Here is an 18,435-nt window from a genome sequence, read left to right as displayed (position 1 = left end):
TGTTTAAAACAGCAGGCACTGATCCCTTCCTGTTCCCTTGCTAGAAGAGGCTGTTGCCCTTCGCTTACTAAGCATTAGAGAGGTGAAAGCAAGACAGAACAGTGAAAACTCACCTGCAAAGCCTTTCCTGATGGGGCTCCAAGCAAGCGCTTGGCCGGACCTCTGAAAGAGTTAACAGCCTTGGTGCCTGCAGTGGCTCCCTCCCACAGGCATGATATCACTTCACCCACCAGCCAATCCCCACTCAGTGCAACAGCAAAAGAGTCAGCAAGCCCAAGCAGGGAGCAGAAAGCAAAAGGCAGCCAGCTGTCCGAGGGACAGAAACACCAAGCTGCAAGACAAAGCCACATCATGTAGGACCTCTTCTGCTTTCTTATACTCACAGCGAAGACAGCAGTGTGATGTGAGGGCTGACCACGGCCAAGCCTCCCTAGCATTGTTTGGATTGTTTTTGCTTTTCTTGCCAGTATGATGGGCTGCAAGTCCAACTCACTCACTTGCCTCCAAGGAGGGAAACCAGGGCTGCCTCTGACCACGACCACGGACTCCACAGCTACCCTTAACAAGCTGGCGCTGGCTACAGGAGGGACTGAGAAATCCTGGTACCGATGCATCTTTCCTTTTGGCATCGTCTCCCTGGTCATTGGCATAGCAGCAACCTGCATCACCTTCACCATCAATGGGCCACAGATGGACATTGCCAAGGTGGTCTCAGTGGCCACCTTGATCTTTGGCGTGGGCCTACTAGTGGCTGCCTACATCTGCTGGCGGGCCAAGCGAGAGAGGCAGAGGAAAAGGAAGCAAGAGGAGCCTGTATCCTTAGAGCAGGGAGCACTATGATGTGGGCCTTATGGCAATCAGAACTCCAATGAGCAGACCTATGCTTATGACTTTCCCCTTTGTCCTGTGCCACATGGTGGAGGGGGAGTGCTTTGTGGGCAACACCAGCACTGAAGACCAGAGGATGGCTGGATCCCACCTGGGGTCAGCTTGCCCTTGTTTTACCATCTCGCTGAGCCATGACTGAGCCAGCAGCAAGCACATCTCTCCTCACTATAAAGGGTTAAAAGTCAACTCTGTGAGCAGGCGGGAAGTACAGCTCACCATGCAGCCGACTCACGACTCCCCAAGGATTTCTCCGTAGTGAGATTTCTAAGCTCACTTCCAGCAATCATCCATCCCTGTGGAAAAGTGCTACAGCTGGTTGTAAGAAGGTACCAGAGAAAATGAAGGGAAAGAGATGTTTTTTCTCTGCATCACCCTCCGCCCTGGCTCCAGGTCCATGCACAACACTTCTAGAGTTCAGCTTTATCACAAGTTGAGAATCGTGGCGTGGCCCCAGAGATCTGATACTTGCAGGAAAACTTGTTTCCATTCATCCGAAACTTCCGAAGATGCTGCTGAGCCTGGGCTAAGTTTCTGAACTAGTGAACAATGTGTCTCTGTCTGCCTTTGTGTCTGGGGGAGGGGGAATTTCTGAGAGCGGCTCAGAAAGGGACTGGAAATGTCCTAAATAGCTTCAGAAGAAATTGCCAGTTCCTTCAGCCCCTTTCTCCAAGAGGGCCACTGCATCACAGGAAAAAGGTCCTAGCTGGTAATTTCACAGCAAATGTTTTCAGTGTGAGGAGTTCACAAGAAAATCTGATACTTCCCCCTCCCCCTGCCTTAGCAGAGGCAAGGAGGAGGAAAGCATTCACTCAGAAAAGGGCAGAGGCCCTCTGCGGGATAAAGAGCTGGTGCAAAACAGGAGCATTTCTGACTTGGCTTGGTGGGAGGTTGGAAAACGAGTTGAAACTTATGGTATCAGTGGGAAGTGCTGAGCCTGGTTTGGCTCAGAGAAGAGAGGCTGATGCACCTTTCTGGAAAAGAGCATAGTGTGGCATACAGGTGGCATTAGAAAGTCTCAGGATAGGACGCCTTCCTATCAGACCTGCAGCTTGGCACAGAGAAGGCAGGAAAAGGTATTAAGCTGGCCTGCTGTTTAGTGCAGAGCACAGCTCAGTGGGCAGAGAAGGCTTAAAAGCACTCCATCTCCTGCCATGGGTAATGGGCCTGTACTTTGCACCAGGTATCTCCAGATGGGCTTCTGTTGAGCCAAGCAAGCTGCAGGCAGAATACACGAACTGTTTGATAGCTGCATGGATAAACAAGTCCAGGAAAAGGTGAGATCACCCTGGATAGAAACCCAGGAGACAGGGCGGTGGGGACAGGACTCTGACTGACTCCAGGAGCTAAAAATGTGAGAATACGCAGGAAGAAGAGAGCATCTGCTAGTGTGTTCAGAAGTAGACCCTCAGAAAGCAGAAAAGCAAGTGTACATGTGATGCTGGCCCTGCTGGTGCAGAATAACAGCTGGGCTGGGGCTGCATTTGCAGCCAAAACCTTGTTTAAGTGGAAGGAACAGCAGCCAGGTCGCAGCTCTATACCTTGAGCTTAGGCCTCAGCTCTGTAAAACCAGCTTGATACAAGAGTGCCTTGAGCAGGCCAGGAGAGGCACCTTCTGCCCCATGCCAGTATCCTTACCTTCCTCTCAAGCAACGTCTTTGAGGGAGGGTCTCACCAGAGACTGTAACCAGACCCCAGCATTCACTGCTTTTCTGCTTCCCTTGTAGAGGGCGTCCCCTCCCTGCCCCACATCCTCTCCCACCAGCCCCAGAGAAGAGCCTCTCACAAACAGCTCTCTGCTGGACTCCCTCACTACAGAGACGTGCCAGGAGCTACAGAAGGCAGCAGCTCTCCTGGCTTCTCCGGAGCTGGAGTCTTTCCACCCACAACAAAAAGGAGGATAAATCAAACAAATAAGGAGAAGAGGTTGGAAAAATAACAGCCATGGCTCAGGAGAGACTGAGCTGAGTGGAGAGTTGGAGGAGAGGACTGGTGGCCTCCCCTGCCTTCTCCTTACAAGTCTTCAGCCAAGTTCTGGTGCTTTGTTATCTAACTAGCATGTGCTCCTGGCAACCCCTTTGCAGAGCTGTTGCCTCTGGTCATGCAGTGCGGGCAAGGGGATAGGGTTGGGAATGGGAGGAAAGCAGACCTCTTCTGCAAGAGTAGAGAGGGAGATTGTGGATTTTAGGAAGTCAGTTGTATGTGGAAAGGGAGGGGGCATCAGCTGGGTTAACCTCTTCCAGCCTGGTTACCTCCAGTAGCTAATGAACAGTAGTACCTGGCTTTCTATAATTAAGCTCATCAGGGTACATCTGGTTTCTTTCTATTTTTGGGCACTGTAATCAAATAGCCCTCATGAAATCCCCGCCTTTCCTGGGCTTGCAGGTTATGTGCATAAACCCAGTCTGGTCTGCTGATATTCCTGGATCTCATAGGCCATATCCTAGAGATGGGGGTGAGCAGCAGCATGTATATCTGGATCTGGGCATTCTCTGTTTGAGGGCATTTCTATCTGCGGGCCCAGTCTGAGCCCTGTCCTGGAGAACAGCCTAAGCTGCACAGCTTGGGTCCACAAGCCCACTGAGTTTGGGCCACCTAGATGCTGGTTCAGGGCTGTCCCTGATTGTGCTTCATTCCCATGAGCTAACAGGCAAGCAGGTAACATGGTACAGGCCGGATCAAGCTTTATTAGGGAAATGAGCTGCTGAAATTGCCCAGACATCAGTGCCTCAAGGATTCTTACCAGGCACGTTTCTGGCCTCCAGCCCCATGTGTAGTTTCCAATTGTCTGAAGCAACTGCACCGGTTTCACAGAATTAAGGCCTTGACTGTACCTTCCAGTGCCTGCTGCCTCCACTTCATTGGTGTGTAGTGCTCTAACCCTTACTGGAGCTTGTGAGACAAGAGTTTGAAGCAGCTTCCTTACAAACTGGAACAGTGTGCAAGGCTGGCACTCCTGTGCTCAGGTGCCTGGGAGGTATTTAGGTTGTGTGGCTAAAGGTCCTGCTAGAATGATGTTCAAATTAAAGCTGGATAGAAAGCAGCTAGAGTTGATTACACACATTCAAGCATGAACTTTATAACTGGTTGCTGTTTTTATAGCTGGATAGTCAATTTTATCATGTGCTAATTACTTTGGTTTAAATTTATTGCGCAGTTAACCAGCTAATTGTGTGATAATTACTTTGTACTTGTGGTCAGTCTTACTTTGTATGTGTGGCCCGTCTACATTTATTGCATGTTTAGCCCATTAATTGCATAATACCTGTAATGTATAGCAGGGGCCTTAATGCTAGCACAGAAATGTTCTCCCCTTCTCACCATACTTTGAATGGAGAGGAAGGGAACAGTGATGCTCCATGTGTGCATCAGCTCTCTCTGCTCCTTCCAGTTCAGGGAGATCCCAAATCATGCAGCTTCAGTAATATCCCTTCCCCGATCTATTCCAGCTGGATTCCAGCTCTTAAAACTAACCTAAAAGAAATACAAAAATGTTTGAAAGCAAAACCAAGGATCTTCTGCCATAAACTAATGCAAGGTAAGGGATAGCAAGGTTGATACTCAGCCTTCCTTTTACCTAGGTAATGCAGCAGCTGGGGTGTATAACACCAGGCATCAAGCTTATCCACTTCTGTAAGGGACACCTGCTAGAGCACTCTTTCCTCCACACCCCTGTGCATGTGTGCCTATGCACAGGGATTGAAGTGTCAGCCCCAAAGGGCTTCTGGTACCCCTATAGAAAAGTTCCAAAGAAGGATTTTATTAAATGAGGAAGTCAGTTGAGTGGCAGCCACTTGACATATTCTGTTTAGATGCATTTCTATTTCTGTATCAGGCATTTTTTTCACATGCTAGTAGGCTACAATTAGTACTTTGAGAATGGAAAGTTCTTGGGACATGCTCAATATTATTATTTTCACTTACTCTTTATAGCAAAAGATATTTTAGTAAATAGCATCACTGGTGTTCACAAGTTCATCTGCTCTTGCCCTTTATCCCCCTTGCTCAAAGTCATCTGTCATGTTTTGATTTTCTGTCACCAGCCATATGAAACCCTTCCTTGGACTGAACCAGTCCCACCCAGTGTTTCAAATCCTGCCAAAGTAGAGCTTTCTTTTTAAAAAGTTCAGTCTCGTTACTTTTCTTGCTGCAAAGGAAACCCTCTGAATACAATCCAGCCAAGGGTTGTATGAGCGACAATGACTGCTCCCATTTGTCTTACTTGGCATTAATGCCAGAGCCTCAGGATGGCAATTTAAATGGTAACATTGCTCATTATTTTGCTGCTGATCATTTCACTAGAAACATCCAGATCCTCCTGGGATTTGAGGAGGAGCATGAGCTTGTTTACTGGCCTGACTGCATGTTGAATAAACTGTATAGTAGGAAATGAACTTGCAAGCATTGGAAGATCCATTTTGCCTGGAGTGTCTTTGGGAATTGAAAAGGAATATAGAAAGTGCAGAGAGGGGAGGTTCTGTGAGCAGAACTGTTTCTAAATGGAATTTGTTTTGAAGGATTCCATGCACTCAGAGACTGGTTGAGTATGAAATTGCTCACTTTCGTCCTTTTTATGTCACTCCCTTTATGATTTTAAAATATGGCTCCCTAGAGCTGAATTTCCTCTCTCTTTCCACTAAGGAAAACAGATTGTCTTGGAAGAATCTAAGTAAGGTATCATTTACCTGGTGAAGTGGAACTGTTCCTGGAGAGAAAGAACACGCCTTGACCCATACCAGCCTCTGGTATCTACATACCATACATATTTCTATATTCTGTTGTTTTTTCAGAAAAGCGTCACTGGCATTTAATTTCAGTATAAAGACAAATATTTCCTCTCTGCTGTCTGCAGTGGTTTTATTCACCTGAACTCTGGCAGCTATTTCACAGGGTTTGACTAGTGGGATATGCTGGCAGGGAAGACATTTGGAAAATACTGTAGAAAAACTTTACCTCTTCTCTCATGCACTGATTTATATGCCCTGGCTGCAGTAGTATGTGACTAGGGACAGTAAGTTCTTATGTCTTTCAATCTTCAGGAAAGAAATGACCTGGACAGGTCTTTCTTTCATTTCTGGACCTGGACAGTGAATAATGTCATAGCTGCCCCTTGCTCAGAGTGGGACTGGTCTCCATGAGCCAGCCTGAATGATCTAGCCTGTTGTCACTCACACTCTAGAGATGCTTTGCTTGGGAAATAGGAGAGGATGGAGCCAGATGGTTCACATTTAGCTGACCAAAAAGAACTCCATGCTCAGTGCATACTTGCCTATCATCCCCAATCCCTGCCAGTCACAGCACAGATGCCTAGATGGCCAGAGTCCATGGTTGTCTCAGTCTGCTCCTCTGTGTGATTTGGGAAAATCTTTCTGAAGCCTCCCATGCCTGTCCTTTTACAGGATTGGCCCTGCAGCCTTCAGCCTGTGTGAATCCCTTCCCTTTTCCTACATCTTGGCTGTAAGCATGTGCGTGTGTGCCCCCCCACCATCTCTCTACCAGGAATAATGTCACCAGCTGCTGTCAGATGCATAGCTAGGGGCCAGCTCTTTCAATATAGATTGATATTTGTTACTAAGACTGCTGGGGGATGGGCTGGTGTGTTTTGTCACCATTGTTGGTGAAAATGTGGAATTTTACCCCTCCATCTGGAAGTCTTATACAGCTAAAACAGTCAGTCAGCCTCATTTTGTGAGCCATAAGTGGCTGCCTGGGCAGAGATTATAAAGGATTCTAATCCATGTGTTTTATCGCATTAATTCCAGGTGTTTTATCACAGCCTGGGATAATAAACATTTCTAGATAAACAGAACTTAAATAGATATTTTAAAAATTTAAGTCATTAAGCTCATGATAAGGCTGTTTCCTTTCTGCTTTGTCCCTTCCATCCATCCTGTGCAACACAGGGACTTTGAACATGCCCTACCAATGCACAACATGGTAAGAATCAAGGTGCTGAGATCTCATGAATCCTGTTCTCCTCTTTGCTGACTAGCAGGCACTCAAATTGCTCAGTTCACCCTAAACACCTGATAATTATTTAGTGAGGAAAGGTGCTTTTGTGGCTAAGGTGATTTGCTTGAACCACCTTCAAGAGAACTGGTTCAGGTCCCTGTTCCATCACTGACTTCCCATGTGACACTGGACAACTTGCATAGTTCCCCTATCCCTCTTTTCCCCAAGAAGAATAATGCTTTATTAAGGTTTTGTGAGGACATCTATATTAAAGAGTGTCAGATGCTCAGATACAGAGTTGGAAATCATATAAATACCTGAGACATGGACCATTATCTTTTGAATTCAAACCAAGATCTGATGAAGTCTTGACTGAACTCTGCCCGTAGCAGGAGGAAACAGACTGATGGAATAATAATACAAGCTTCTTGATAGTATAATGGATAATAGCAGTCTCCAGTTTAATACAGAAACAGCTGGGCTGCGTATTCTGTAACGTACCCCACGGGGGGAGACTGAGCCCATTGTCCACGTGCCACTCAGTGCAAGCATTCTGTGCCGGTGTTCTTAAATGACCTCGGTGGCTGCTCTTACCTTGAGAGAGCGAGCGACACAGAGAGCCAGACACCCACCTTGTTTCTCACATATCACAGGTAGCTCTGACCTCCTGACTTTTGCCTTTCCTTGCTGAGGAGTTTCTGTGGGATGGCAGCAGCCATCCTTCCTCCAAGGTGCTACATCTGCCCTCTGATAATTGAATTAAAGCCAATTGAATTAAAGCCACTTAAGAAGATCTGAGGTCTGGTTGTTTGGAAGTACAGCCTAGGACACCAGGCTCTGACCCTGTCTGCCATACATATGCTATATGATTTACTTGTCTCCATATGCCTCAGATTCCCCACCTGCACAGTGAGCATAAACACACTGCCCTACAACTGTCCTACAACTTGGCTCAGTAATGAGGGTGATACATTGTGGTAGAGAAGGCTGGGTTTAGCCTCTCCCCGATTAAAGAGCACTGTCAGATCTTTCAGGGCCTCCCACACATCTTTAGCACTCTTCTAATTCAACCTTATAATCTATGAAGCATCAGCCTGAGCCCCATCAGAGCATTTCTGCATTCAGCTGTCTCCTTAACATCTCCTTTATTCTGAGCTCAACAAGTTTATTTCACACCTGCCAGCTCTGTGCTTGCTGAACACATCTCTTGTCTGAGCAGGAGATATTTTATAGATCCAGCATGCCTCAGAGATACCAGCAGGTGGGTCCTGCTTTTATTCCAGGGAATGTGCAGCTGTGGTGCAGCACAGTTCCTGCACATATGCTGGGACATGCATGTACATTCATACACATTCACATGTATGGGTTCAGGTCCAAGCACTGACCTGCCAGACAAGTGTAGCATTCCAAAAGTGGAAAGAATACCCTTGTGGAAGGAGATACCAGAGATGCAAGGCCTTGGGACTCCATTTGCTGTTCAGGAAAAAGGCACTGTTCTCTTCTGTCTCCTTAAGTTGCACACAGCCACTGCCTATTTGGCAACATGTTAACCACACAGTGGCAGGGCTCCAAGCCTCTGGCTTCGCTTGTTCCCATGACAGGGACACAAATAACATCACTGCCTCTAGGTCCTTTGACAGGGCAAAGGGTCACTGGGGGCTGGTAGTCTCTCTTCTGAAAGGATGTGAAAATCCTTCCATGAAGCCTTCCCTGGTGATCTCATCCGTGTTGCCAGATGAGAGCAGTATTTGGGCTGGCTGTGTGTGGGATGAGATGGAAGGTGGGCAAGTTTTCACCTCAACCTTGAGTTGAACTACAGCAGGCTCTGATGCGGTAAGAGAAGATTGGTTCTGCCCTCATCTCTCTCCAGGCAGAACTCTGGTTGGTTTACCGTTGACAGCTGTATGTAGCTCCTCTGATTGCTCAGGGTCAAATCACCCAGATTCTCATGGAGCCACTGGCTCCAGTGCTGGCAGCTATGTTTGCTTGTAGGCTGGTACAGCAACTCTGCAGAGGCTGCATCAGAAAAACTTGGCCTTGCCCACAGCTTGATGAACTGAATTTTTTATCCTTCACTCATTAATCTCCCTCCTGAAGGCTGCTCTGCACAGAAAAGAGTAGATTTCAGCCCAAAGCTTTTGCTTGGATGAATGATTGGGGGGTGGGGGTGGAGGGTAAGGGGGAGAGAGCTTTGCAGGAAATTTCCAGTTATATCTATACCTGCCACTGCAGACAGCACATTTTCAAACTCCCCAAATAGGACAATGCAGTTTTAAAAATACATTTTTGCTGCATCTGTTCATCTCCAGGTGTGAGCTGGGCCTGGAAATGCCAAAACACCATGAGCAAACGTATCAGAAAATCCATTGTCTTGCAGGATTTATACTCCAGATTGTCACAGTCAGGGTCTTCAAAGAATCTAAATTAAAATCTGAGCAGTGCCTATTGCCTACCACCATTTCTGCTGAGCTTCACCCATCACTGCTTTTTACATTCTAATGAAAGAATCATTGCTTGTCCATGCTGAGGGTAGGGAAATTAACTGACTGGCTAATTTTAAAAAACTTCCAAGAATAAAAGAAGAGTAATTTCTAGGCTGTTAGGCTGCACTGCTTAACCTGCTCTCCATATTATGTTTCCACTTAGACCATCACTGCTGGTAGCAAAAAGTTATGTCAAGTTTCTAACCTCCTCCTTTGTGCCAAATGTGGGGCCTGTAAAAAGAGAATGTCCCATTTTTGCAGTGTGAAAAAAACTCTGCTGAATGGAAAAGTGTTGGGAGTAATCGGAGTGGAAGGGTTTGAATGGCTGACATTGAGGTGAAATGTCACTAAGTGGACATTGGGGGCACAGCAATAGAAATACAGGAATTTTCCCCTGGGGTTAAGAGCAATGGATGTTTTAGTCTGGTCTCCCCAAGCTTGGGGATGTCAGAAGCTTCAAGGAAACCTCACCATGAGCAGTTCCAGAAGAAGCTACTCCTACAGAAAGAGTCTTCCTAAACTCATGCAATTAGAGGATATGCCTACCTGAAGCTTTTAGAGCAGGACACATTCTTACAGGGATATCAGTAGACATAGGCAGAGACAGCCCCTAGCAAGCTCTGACCATCCCTGTAGGATGTTCTGACACTGGATCCAGATTCCATGACTCAGGTCTCTCTCTAAAGGAACAACATGTGTTATGTTTAACTAGGTAACATGCTGATGAATAGAGTTCCCCTTCAAACAGCACAATGCTTCAGCCTTCCTTAGGTTGAGTTTCACTCCCACATCTCTGAGTAAGGAACCCAGTCATAAGAGAGCCTGCTCCATCTAGGAGGGAGGGGGTTTCTGATCTAATGCAATGGCTAGGAGTACATTAGAGTATGGTCTATTGCAGGGGTGGCCAACCTGCAGCATGGGTGTCCCCGTGCCATGGGCAGCCTCTGTGTGTGGCACATGACAGATCAAGGAGGGGACAGGCAGCACAATGGCAGGTAGGGCAGGAAGCAGAAAGCAAAGCAGCAGATTAGGCAGGGAGCACAAGGACAGATACAGAAAGCAGAGCAGCAGATCAGATAGGGGAAGGGGATCAGAGTGCACTTGGGGAAGAGTGCAAAACTAATTTGTCACATGCTTGGAGGTTTTCAAAACCTGGCTAGACAAAACTTTGGCTGGTATGATCTAGTTGGGGATGGTCCTGCTTTGAGCAGGGGGTTGGACTAGATTGACCTCCTGAGGTCCCTTCCAACCCTAACTTTCTGATTCTATGCTGCCATAAAAAGGTTGGTCTACTGCAGGGGTTTTCAATGTTTTTTAAGGAGTGTACCCCCTTCTAGTGGCAGCAGCTGGACACAGAGCAGGGGGGGCGAAGGCTGGATGCGGAGAGGGTTCTGGGGGGGGGCTTGCATGTGGTGGTGGTGGCCACCGTGTGCGAGCTCCTTTTCCCCACCCCCTGCATCCAGCTGGCCGGGCAGTGCCTGTGCAGCCCACAGAGAGGAGCTGCTGCCCCCCACCTGGCCCTGCTCCTGAGAGGCAGTGGTGCGGGATGGTGGGTGGTGGTGCTCCATTCCCACCTACCTTCATGTACCCCCTAGCACCTTTCTAAGGACCCCCACGGGTACACATACCCCCAGCTGACAACTGCTGGTGTACTGGATAGAGCAGGCCTTTAAGACATGATGTTACTAGATTGTCACTGATCTTAACAAGTGCCTTCACATCTGTTCATGTCAGTTTTCCTGGGTGTAGAAATGGGTGAATAACATGCCTTACACTGAGTTCTGTGAAGATGACTTCACTCAAGAAGGTAATGTTTTGAAAGCTCTCTGAGATATGTATGTGAAAACCCACCAGGAAATCAGAAGTTACTAGAAAGGAAGAGCCAGCTGTATGTGCTGGGTAGCATGAGTTTATTGAGAGGCTTGCTAAAATAAGAATTTACTTAGTCCAGAAACCTGGACTCTGTGTAGCTTCTTGCCTGTGCAGGTGTCCTGGTATCCATCTGATCAAAATCCTCAGCCCATGTCTTCTCCCATCAGTCTCAGTCTATCCAGCTTCATCTGCAATATCTAGCCTGGTAGAGCAGCAGCAGGAATGTTCTGTCTTAGCATCAGGCTAGCACAGGGCTGTACTGAGTTTTAATTAAACCAGTGCCTTGGTTATATAATCCAGTCTTGCATGCAATCCTTTGAGCATGTCACCCCCCCTCCCAAATGCTGAGGTGGAGTGAACACTCACTGTTCCACCCCTGGTACTCAAGCATGGATAGCACACCTGAGAATCAGTGTGAGCATGGGGAGGTCTACAGGAGATGTCACAGCTATTCAGTTTTCCACCCATGGATCACTGCTCTTCCCATGCAATTTCTGAAGTCCCCCCTCACTATAGGGCCCACCAGTAAACATGCATGCTGCTTATATCAGTGAGTAAAGGAGATTCGCATCTGGAATATAATAGGTGCTTGCTGGCAGGTAAAGGGTTACCCCAAGTTCTCTTGGTCTGAATACAAATGGGGCTTGCAAAAGGATGTGTGTCCTGTGGTCTGGCTGGCAGCTGTGCTTCCTGTTTAACCACCCAAGAGCTAATGTATTTAATAACATTTCCAGACATGTGCCACTGAGCTGACTTCATGCCTGCTTGTGTTGTTTATTTTCCTGTTTCTTTGTGTACAGAACACATCAGCAAGCATCCAACTTGTGTCTCATCACCTGTGCCCCCTGAAGGTTAGCACCCCCCCCACAAACACGACTGTGATCCCTCTATCTTGGTTTCTTGTCTGTATCCTGACTAGGGAGCAGTACCCTATCCTGCCTTCTGCTTTAGCCTGACTGGGGATTCAGTTCCTGGTCATGGCATAACAAAATCTCCCCAGTCTTTTAGAGAGGGGCAGCCAGGCAGATCATGTGAGGGGGATAATACAAGGCACTGTGTACCCCAGGAGTATCCTTTGCCAGCAGTCACCAGCAGAATGGGGAGGTGAGCCCCATCCTGTTCTAACAGTGCTACAAGGGAAATGATCTGTGCTTGTTTTGTGGTCTTTTCCATTCTAGGCTGGAGAGTATAAGCCTGCAACTGGCTACCTTGTTCCCAATTACTCTCATCCTCTACCTCTACCTTCCCTTGTACTTTCCAGCTCAACCCATCTCCTCCCTACTTTTCACCTTTCCCATTTTACCCCATTTGCCAATAGTTAGAAAACAGGAAGCCATCACATGGAGACATTTCAAACTATCTATCTTGACGATGTCCACAGCATCAGCGAAAGCACGATCAGGGACAGACAGCCAAGCAGTTATCCCATGGTAGATGTGCAGAATAGGTACTAAATCCTATCTCACATGATGTACCTAAGTGGCACTTAGGGAGCCGTGTACCTGCAGCTTTTAGCACTTGGAGACGCTTTGGATTCCAGGTAGTTATGCTTGCCCTACACTTCCCTTCTGAGCATGCTCAGGAGGCTGCACTCTGCTTGTATAACACCAGTGTAGAATAGGATTGTCCAGGCATGTGTGTTAGGGCTGTGCGAAATTTCAACAGGTATTTCATTTCAAAGCTGCTTCAATGGATTTCAAGCTTGAAATGGTGAAATCGAAAGGAAACGAACGGCTTCAAAACAGCTTCAAAACGAAATGAGGTCACTTGAAACATTTCAAAAGTTTCTAAACGTTTCAAAGCTGGGCTTGCTTGCAACTAACAGAAACCAAGGAGAGGAAGAGGGAAGAGTGGGGAAGGACTGCTCTGATATTGGCATCTAGCTCCCGGTTCAATTCCCCAGCTCTCTGATCGCTTCCTCCAGCTCTTCCTGGGGGGCGTGGGCCCCTGATCTGCACATGGGGTTTCAGCAGGTTGCTGCTGAAGGCTTGGGCCAGTGGCAGCTGCTTGGTGCACCCTGCACCAAGCACCAGGAAGACTGTGGTGTTGCCACTGGCTTCAGCCTGCAGCGGCAGCTTGCTGAAACCCAGCATGCAGATCCAGGGGCCCATGCCCCCCAGGAGGAGCTAGGGGAATGATCAGAGAACTGAGGGAAGTGGTCAGACAGCTGGGGAATTGAACCAGGGGCTGGGTTGGAGGCAGCACTTCATTCTGGCGGGCAGTCACAGTGGGGGCACTGGCACTCCTGCTTGCCCCCCACCCATCACCTAAGTGAGGAGCGTGGCTTGACAGGGCATGCATCAGCACTCTCGTGGGGTGCACGTGTACCCCCTATGTGTTGCCACTGCTCCCAGCTCCATAATCACTTCCTCTAGCTCTTCCCAGGGGGCGCAGACTATTTTCTGAGCCAGCAGCAGCAGCCTGCTGAAAACCCATGCACAGATCCAGGGGTCTGTGCCCCCCCCGGAAGAGCTGGGAGAATGATCAGAGAGCTGGGGAATTGAACTGGGAGCTCTGAGTAACAGGTGGATCTGCCCCAGCTCATGGACAATGCACAGCACCCTGCCAAGCTGCACTGCACCCACACCGTGGTGCAGCTGCTGCACAGGTGCTAGGTACAGGGGAGCGAGCCCTGCTGCCACTCACTGTGCGGGGATGCTCTGCCACGAGCCCTGAGAGGTACCAATTGCCACTGCCAGAACTGGTGAGTGCAGGGTTTTTTTTTTTTGTTTAAAGTTACACACTCACTAGCTGCGGAGCATGCAGATGATAGCATGCTGCTACTGCTGGTGGGGGCCAGTGCCTGCACCCGATTCTGCCTGATGCAGCCTGTGCCGAGCGCCAGGAAGAACCCAGTGCTTGTGCTGGCCCCAGCCGGCAGCAGCAGCCTGCTGTCATTTTGCCTGCAGATCTGGGGCTTGCACCCCCTGGGAGGGCTGCAGGGCTATGCCAGACACCTCCTGGGGGGAGCTGGCCCCCAGATTGGCATGTGGGGCGATACCATGCTGCCGCTGCTGGCAAGTGATACTAGTTTTGCTTTGAACAGTTTGAGGTGCATTTTCACAAAAACTCCTGCACCTATCTCCTTGACCTTTGGCAGGCTTCATGCCCCCAGAAGTGGCTGCCATCCCTTCAATTTTCATCCACATCAGGCAAGAAATGGCAAAGTTATAGGCATTTTTGTGATTCTCTATTATAGCCTATGGGCGAAAAGTTGAACCGCGTTGAAACAGCAAAACAGTTTTGACTAAATGAAATGAAACAGTGCTTCAAAACAGTGCAACTGTCCCTTCAAAATGGTGAAACAGAAGTCAAAATGCAACGGTGCTGTTTTGCACAGCCCTAATGTATGTCCTAGGGATCAGAAGGAAGAGAAGAAGCTAGGGCAGGCGCAGGCAATTATTCCAAGCGGAGGGCCGCTTGCCAAGTTTTAGCAAGCTGTCAAGGGCCTCATGGGTAACCCGCCCCATGATAGGTGTTCTACGCCCTGGTCTCCATCTTGTGACTGGAAGTCCCGTCCTCTAACTCCTGGCCTTTGCCACCCAAAGTCCCTCCCTTTGCCCCCAGAAGTACTCCTTTCAGGAAGGGGTTTTGCCATCTTGAAACCAAAAAACCCCCCAAATTATATTCTAAAAAGCAAACATCTACAGCATTCATTAATTTGATTTAAAAATAAATTTTTGTTTACATGTGTTTGTAGTGTACATAGAGGTGATTGCACAACAGCTTAAAATGAGGTCTTCCTCTTCTATATCATGGGGGGGTGCATATAGGTTTGTGGGGTGTGGGTGGGTACGGGGTTTGTGGAGGAAGGGTGGGTGGGATGTATGAGGGGGTGCGGGTGTAGGGGTCTGTGTATTTGGCAGCGTGAGCGGGGTGTAGGTGCATGTGTGTGGCAGAGTCTAAATGTAGGACTCACCCTATGAACACACACAGACATACACACTGCCTCTGCCTGCACACCCACACATACTCACGGATTTCCTCTGCCTGCATACACACATGTATCAGCAGGGCCCCGTGCTCTCTGGTCTGGCAACGCAGCCGGGAGCCACGTGGTGCTGAAGGAGGGCTGGGGCAGGAAGAGAGTGAAATGGCTGGGGTTGGGACAGGCCTGGGCTGCTCAGTTCTGCCGAGGACTTCCCCTGGGTCCTGCTGCCCCTTGCTCTTGTCAGGTACGACAGGCAGCCAGGAGCAAATATTAATTTACTACTTTTTTAGGGGCCCCATGTCCTGGATAGAATAGCCTGGTGGGCTGGATCTGGCTTGTGAGCCATATTTTTCCCACCCCTGAGATAGAATGTACTAGAGACAGATTGGTGAGATAGATGCTGCCTTGGAATGAAGAGGCCCTGGGGCTTAGCCTGGGCCTCTGCTGGCAATGGGCAGAAACTATATGCGGTTGACTAGAGAATGGTTGGGCCAATCGCTAGGCTGTGGGCTGGTGTTTTCCTAGGAAGCAGTAAGCATATGTTCAGACCTTTCTCAGTGAGAGGGCCAAAAACCCTTGTTTCCTGCTCCCACATCAGGTATCTTAGCCATTAAAGATGGGAGGGCCCTTATCCTCCATTTTTTTCTCCATTTTTTTACTTCCACCTTCAATGGGAACACCAGAAATGAGAATCCCAAACAATGTGAAATAAAAGTGAAATTAGTGAAATAGGATTTAGCCCTAGGTGTCCATAACTATACCTCCAAGTTAGTTGGTGGGAAGCAGGTAATAGCCTAGCTGCCTTTAGAAAAAGACTATCCCGATGTGAATCTGGACAGATAACATCTAAACTGTGCACACTGGTTACTTGGTATAACTTACACTGGTGCAGTTTAACTACTGCTTCTTTCAGGGGAAATTCTTGACCAGACTGAATAAAGTTATCCTGAGTCAGGGGGTTGTATCATCTGCCCACTAATTTTTTATTCTGGTGTAATGGGAATTGTGCTAGTGTAAACATGTTAGCTGTTCAGGCCCTAAAACAGGATGGAATAGGAGTCGATGAAAACATCAGCTTGAGGCTAAGGAGACCAAGGAAGTGTTCCATTCTTGAAGATCTCAGATAATGCCAAAGTTTTCATGTCTGCCTGACGTCCTAGCTCTCCTGTTGAGAGGGGACTCTGTAACAGTTTGTTTCAGATTCCACGATAGTACAACAGATTATTTGTAGCTTGGATTTAATTCTAGATGGTCCTTTTGTGTTAGTGACTCATACCTTTAGATTGCTCCATCCAGATGAATCAGGTGGGGGATTGAAATGCAAAGACTCTTGCCCTGAGATCACTTTTTTCAGTGTCCTAGTGGGAAGGTGTGTGACAGAGGGAGTTGTTTTTTCAGGCTTGGCGCAGGACAGACAAACTGAAGTATGAACTAGCTGTGCTCTTAGCACCACTTACCAAAAAATACCTACTAGAAAACACCTTCACAGTTGTGTTTTTTGCAATAAAATGCTTAAATTGGGTCACATTGCCCTCTCCCCATGACAGAATAATGAACATGCTTTGATAAAGTAAGCCTGTTCTTTTTCCTGCATTTCAGCTATTGGAACCTCGAGCACTCTCCCCTCTTCATTTCCCTTTCCAGCTCTGCATTGTACCAAACAGCCTTTGGGGGGGGGCGGGAGGGGGAAGCAGCCTGTAAAGGTAGCTTAGGAAATCCACAGCATCCACTCTGCACAACTCCCTCTCTCCACATCCTGTATGGCAGTGCAGGACATGGACAGCTCAACCAGTGGAACAAACTGAAATGCATCCCATAGCTGACAAGTAGTGGCACTGGGGGGACATGTGCTCCCCCTAAGATTGGCTGCTGTCAATGCTGATGCCAGCATCTGCAGGCAGTCTCTGCTCACCCCCCGCCTTGCTGCTGACACCGCTGCGGCAGCCTGTGGGCAGTCCCCGCTTAGCCCACCCTTGCCGCTGATGTCACCACAGCAGCCTGCGGACAGTCCCCACTTGCCATCACCATGCTCCCACCGCCACCACCACCTGCGGGTGGTTGTTGTGCCCCCCAGCCTCAGGAGGCACAAGTCATTTATGATGCATCCTGTACCAGACTATGTTCTTGCATGTACCAATCCCCTCCCTTGCTGCTGTGCATGTCTGGTACCTGTGCCAAATGGAGGTGCACCTCTATAGCCACTCAGCTGAATAGGAGAGAGCCCACAATAACAGCATAAGGGAGCTCAGTGTAGCTGCAGATTGAGGGAATCCCCAAAACGTCAGGTACAAATACAGAGAAGTATATGTGAGGGGCTGGCTGGCAGTGACCTAGCCCAGGGATTTTGAAAGGGCAAAAGATGATTGGAGGACTTGGGATTTCCTTTCCACATCAATCAGGCCCCAGAGACTCACCCCCCTGTGTCCCGATTGGCCCCTTGGGTCACCTGGAGGGGGATAAACGGGGCAGCGTGGGCTGACTCAGGGGAGAGACCAGTGAGGGACAACAAGGAAGGGGCTTTACAGAGCTGGGAAGAGCTGAGCCAGTGGGGCAGGAGCAGTGTCCCAGAAGAGCCTGAAAGAGCAGGACCCTCAGCAGCATGGTGTGTGGCTGGCAGGAGAGGCTCCCCACTGGGCACCAGGATCCCCAAGGAGAGGCTGCAGCCAGCAGGAGAGGCTCCCCCGCTCCTGGAAGGATCTGAGCAGTGACCTGAGGGGTTCCCAGCTCTGCTTCCAGCTCCTCCAATCAGAGACTAGACAGCTCAATGTGAGGCTGGGGCTCTAGTAAGGTCAAGATCCCTAGCACGCTGAAGCAGTATCATCAGTGGTGGCTGTGTGGCAGCATTCCTCCCTGCTACATAGGAGCTCTGGGTTCAAGTCCTAGCTGAAGTGATTTGGGGTGAGTGAGATAACAAGAAGGAAATCTTCTTACAGTAGAAAAGGGCTGTTGTGTTTCCCCCTTCAGGTACCAAGGCCCTATATTTCCTTGTCATTTGACATTTTGCATTTTGTGCCCTTTGTATATTTCACCAACCCGTATTGTTTGTTCTGCTGTTTGTGTTTTATATTTTGTTAACCCTGTTTTGTCAATGATTCTAAGTGTCTAACCTTTGTTGAATCCCGCCCCCTTGGGGCATTGTAGTGTCCACTATACCCTCTGATTTATGCCTGTTACGTTCCCAGTATTAAAAGGTATATGGTTAAGTCCCCATTGGTGGTCTGGCTCTGCTCTATAGGGGAGGAGAGTCCCTACACCTCCCACTGCTTGTGCACCTGCTTTGATCCCTTCAGTTGGAGAGGGGGTACCTCTTGG

General features: G+C 48.5%; 1 protein-coding gene across 1 annotated transcript; it reads left to right on the top strand.

The window, feature by feature from the left end:
• Positions 1–330: 330 nt before the first annotated feature.
• Positions 331–8,943, top strand: LOC149854816 (transmembrane protein 100-like). Its single transcript, XM_090024504.1, has one exon. The coding sequence runs from the start codon at positions 469–471 to the stop codon at positions 838–840; it is 372 nt and encodes a 123-aa protein (XP_089880630.1). The 5' UTR covers positions 331–468; the 3' UTR covers positions 841–8,943.
• The last annotated feature ends 9,492 nt before the right edge of the window (positions 8,944–18,435 follow it).

Source organism: Crocodylus siamensis, chromosome 12 (genome assembly GCF_052110815.1).
Source record: "Crocodylus siamensis isolate JL-2025a chromosome 12, ASM5211081v1, whole genome shotgun sequence".
NCBI lineage: Eukaryota > Metazoa > Chordata > Crocodylia > Crocodylidae > Crocodylus > Crocodylus siamensis.
Note: the sequence above shows the minus strand (reverse complement) of the source record. Positions and strands in the feature narration are given on the sequence as shown.

Bases quoted from the DNA above. Each gene is read 5' to 3' on its own strand.
- LOC149854816 (XM_090024504.1), top strand. From the start codon at position 469: ATGATGGGCTGCAAGTCCAACTCACTCACTTGCCTCCAAGGAGGGAAA.